This window comes from Electrona antarctica (assembly GCF_951216825.1).
Source record: "Electrona antarctica genome assembly, contig: scaffold_1675, whole genome shotgun sequence".
In the NCBI taxonomy this organism is placed as follows: domain Eukaryota; kingdom Metazoa; phylum Chordata; class Actinopteri; order Myctophiformes; family Myctophidae; genus Electrona; species Electrona antarctica.
In genome coordinates this window covers 5,238-7,844 of record NW_027637925.1, presented here as the reverse complement: position 1 = coordinate 7,844, position 2,607 = coordinate 5,238, and the positions used below count along the sequence as shown (strand labels likewise).

Below are 2,607 nucleotides of genomic sequence, written 5' to 3'. Positions count from 1 at the left end.
TGACCTGTTCTTCTGTCTGTTGTTGTTGTTTTTGTCTTTGCAGTGACCACTTTAACCCTGGCCTGGCCTCACAATTTTGGTTATGTCATTATAGGCGACCGAAAAATGCAAAAGATTTGGGGACATTCCTTGAAATTGGCTGCTAGCTCTAACCAGCTCCCAACACATTCCAGCAGCGACGTGTCCCTGGCATATCTTTTTCAAATGGGAGTCCACGGGCTAATAAATGTCAATTTGGGGGGGGGGGGGGGTCCTTGACATGAAAACGTTTGGGAACCACTGGCGTGAACAAACAGTACATCGGGTCCTCTCTCACGCCGTTTTGGTACCGAACGCAAGCAGACCGACAACAACAACCACTTTAACCGACACTCTGCTCTCTCTCCCTGTCCTTCTTTCCTTGCAGAACGTGCTAGCCAAGGCCCTGTACGACAACGTGGCAGAGTCTCCGGACGAGCTGTCCTTCCGGAAGGGCGACATCATGACGGTGCTGGAGCGCGACACGCAGGGGCTGGACGGCTGGTGGCTCTGCTCGCTGCACGGGCGCCAGGGCATCGTGCCCGGAAACCGCCTCAAGATCCTGGTGGGCATGTACCAGGACGGCAAGCAGCAGACGGGCACGCCGTCTTCCACGACGTGTTCACAGGTATATATATATACCAGGAGATTTGTGACCAGATTTGACTGAGAGCCTGCCATCGTGCAAATTCCAGCTTTTCACCAGAGGAGATTTTCTTTTTTTTAGAGTTAATAGCACAGGCAGACTCTTCACATACTAGACTCTAGTATGTGAAGAGTCTGCCTGTGCTATTAACTCATAAAAAAAAACTTCTCACAGCCCTCCTATGAGACACAGACTGGTTTCTGAACTGCCCACAGCCCTCCTATGAGACACAGACTGGTTTCTGAACTGCCCACAGCCCTCATATGAGACACAGGCTGGTTTCTGAACTGCCCACAGCCCTCACAGGCTGGTTTCTGAACTGCCCACAGCCCTCCTATGAGACACAGGCTGGTTTCTGAACTGCCCACAGAGACACAGACTGGTTTCTGAACTGCCCACAGCCCTCCTATGAGACACAGGCTGGTTTCTGAACTGCCCACAGCCCTCCTATGAGACACAGACTGGTTTCTGAACTGCCCAAAAAAAATGTTTTTTGTACATTTAAAAATGGTGTACATTGGTGACTATAACTATAATCTACCTGATCCTGAGGCCAAATAAAAATAAATCTCAACCAACAAGGTTGACTAGTGGATTTACTAGTCGACTAGTTGAATAGTCGACTAGTTGCTTAAAGCCCTATGTTACTCCCCTAATAAATAACGTTTTCTTCTTCTTCTTCTTCCTCTTCTTCTTCTTCTTCCTCCACGCTGCAGTCACGGACCGCCGCCTCGCTCTACTCCAAGCCCCCGGGGTCGTCGTCGTCGTCATCGAGCGGCATTCCCAGCAAGCCGCTGGCGTCGTCGCAGTACACGTCCATGCATCCGGCCTCGTACTCCACCGCCGCTGGCCTCCAGAGCAACAACAACAACAACCCAGACAGCGTTTACATGATGCCCCCCTCGCACGGCCCGCAGAGCGTCTACCAGGTGCCCTCTGGCCCCGTGGGACCGCCGCCGCCCAAGTCCTACCACCCCGGGGCGACGGGACCCCCCGCGCTAGCCCAGAAACAGTACCACCACCACCACCAGCAGCAGCAGGATATCTACCAGGTGCCCCCCTCGATGGGCCCCGTTTTGGGCTCTAAGGATATCTACCAGATCCCCCCCTCGATGGGCCCCGTTGTGGGGCCTAAGGATATCTACCAGATCCCCCCCTCGATGGGCCCCGTTGTGGGCTCTAAGGATATCTACCAGATCCCCCCCTCGATGGGCCCCGTTGTGGGCTCTAAGGATATCTACCAGATCCCCCCCTCGATGGGCCCCGTTGTGGGCTCTAAGGATATCTACCAGATCCCCCCCTCGATGGGCCCCGTGGGGGGGCCTCACCAGGGGGGAGGGACGACAGGACAGGACATTTACCAGGTCCCGCCGTCCTGGGAAAGCAACAACAAGCCACTGGGAAAGGTAAGGATGGATGGATGGATGGATGGTAGCCTCGCATAGCCAGCCTTCAGTCTGGCCCCTCTCAATGCATATCGCCCCAGGCAGATTAAGTCTGGCCCCTCTCAATGCATATCGCCCCAGGCAGATTGAGTCTGGCCCCTCTCTCAATGCATATCGCCCCAGGCAGATTGAGTCTGGCCCCTCTCAATTGTGGGAGGACTTCACGGCCGAACTGGTGACGAGCCAACCAGATTCGTCTGGAACCAGGCTGTAACCAACCAGGGCCCAGTATGCAAATATGGGGCGGGACATTGTGGGGAGTGACATTAGTATCGCTTACGCGAGGCTAGGCGGATGGATTGAACCTCTCTCGGCACTATCAAACCTACGCTACTTTAACTACTCTGAGCCTCACACCCAGGCAGTAGGGCTGATGGGCAATATGACTTCAAAATCCATGTCACCATCATTGGCGTGGTTGCCTATAGGCAAGCAGACTCTTGGTTATTGCACTGCAAACGTTTAAATTGTGTAATAGCTCTCTATATTCTCACTAGA

The 2,607-nt window shown here is 53.8% G+C and overlaps 1 protein-coding gene across 1 annotated transcript; it reads left to right on the top strand.

Annotated features, from left to right (window-relative positions):
* Positions 1 to 406: 406 nt before the first annotated feature.
* On the top strand, positions 407 to 2,070 carry LOC306918547 (uncharacterized protein; the record flags this gene model as incomplete). Its single annotated transcript, XM_079531446.1, has 2 exons — positions 407 to 646; positions 1,381 to 2,070. Coding segments are annotated over 2 exons (930 nt in total), but the record flags the coding sequence as incomplete, so codon positions are not given.
* Positions 2,071 to 2,607: the final 537 nt, after the last annotated feature.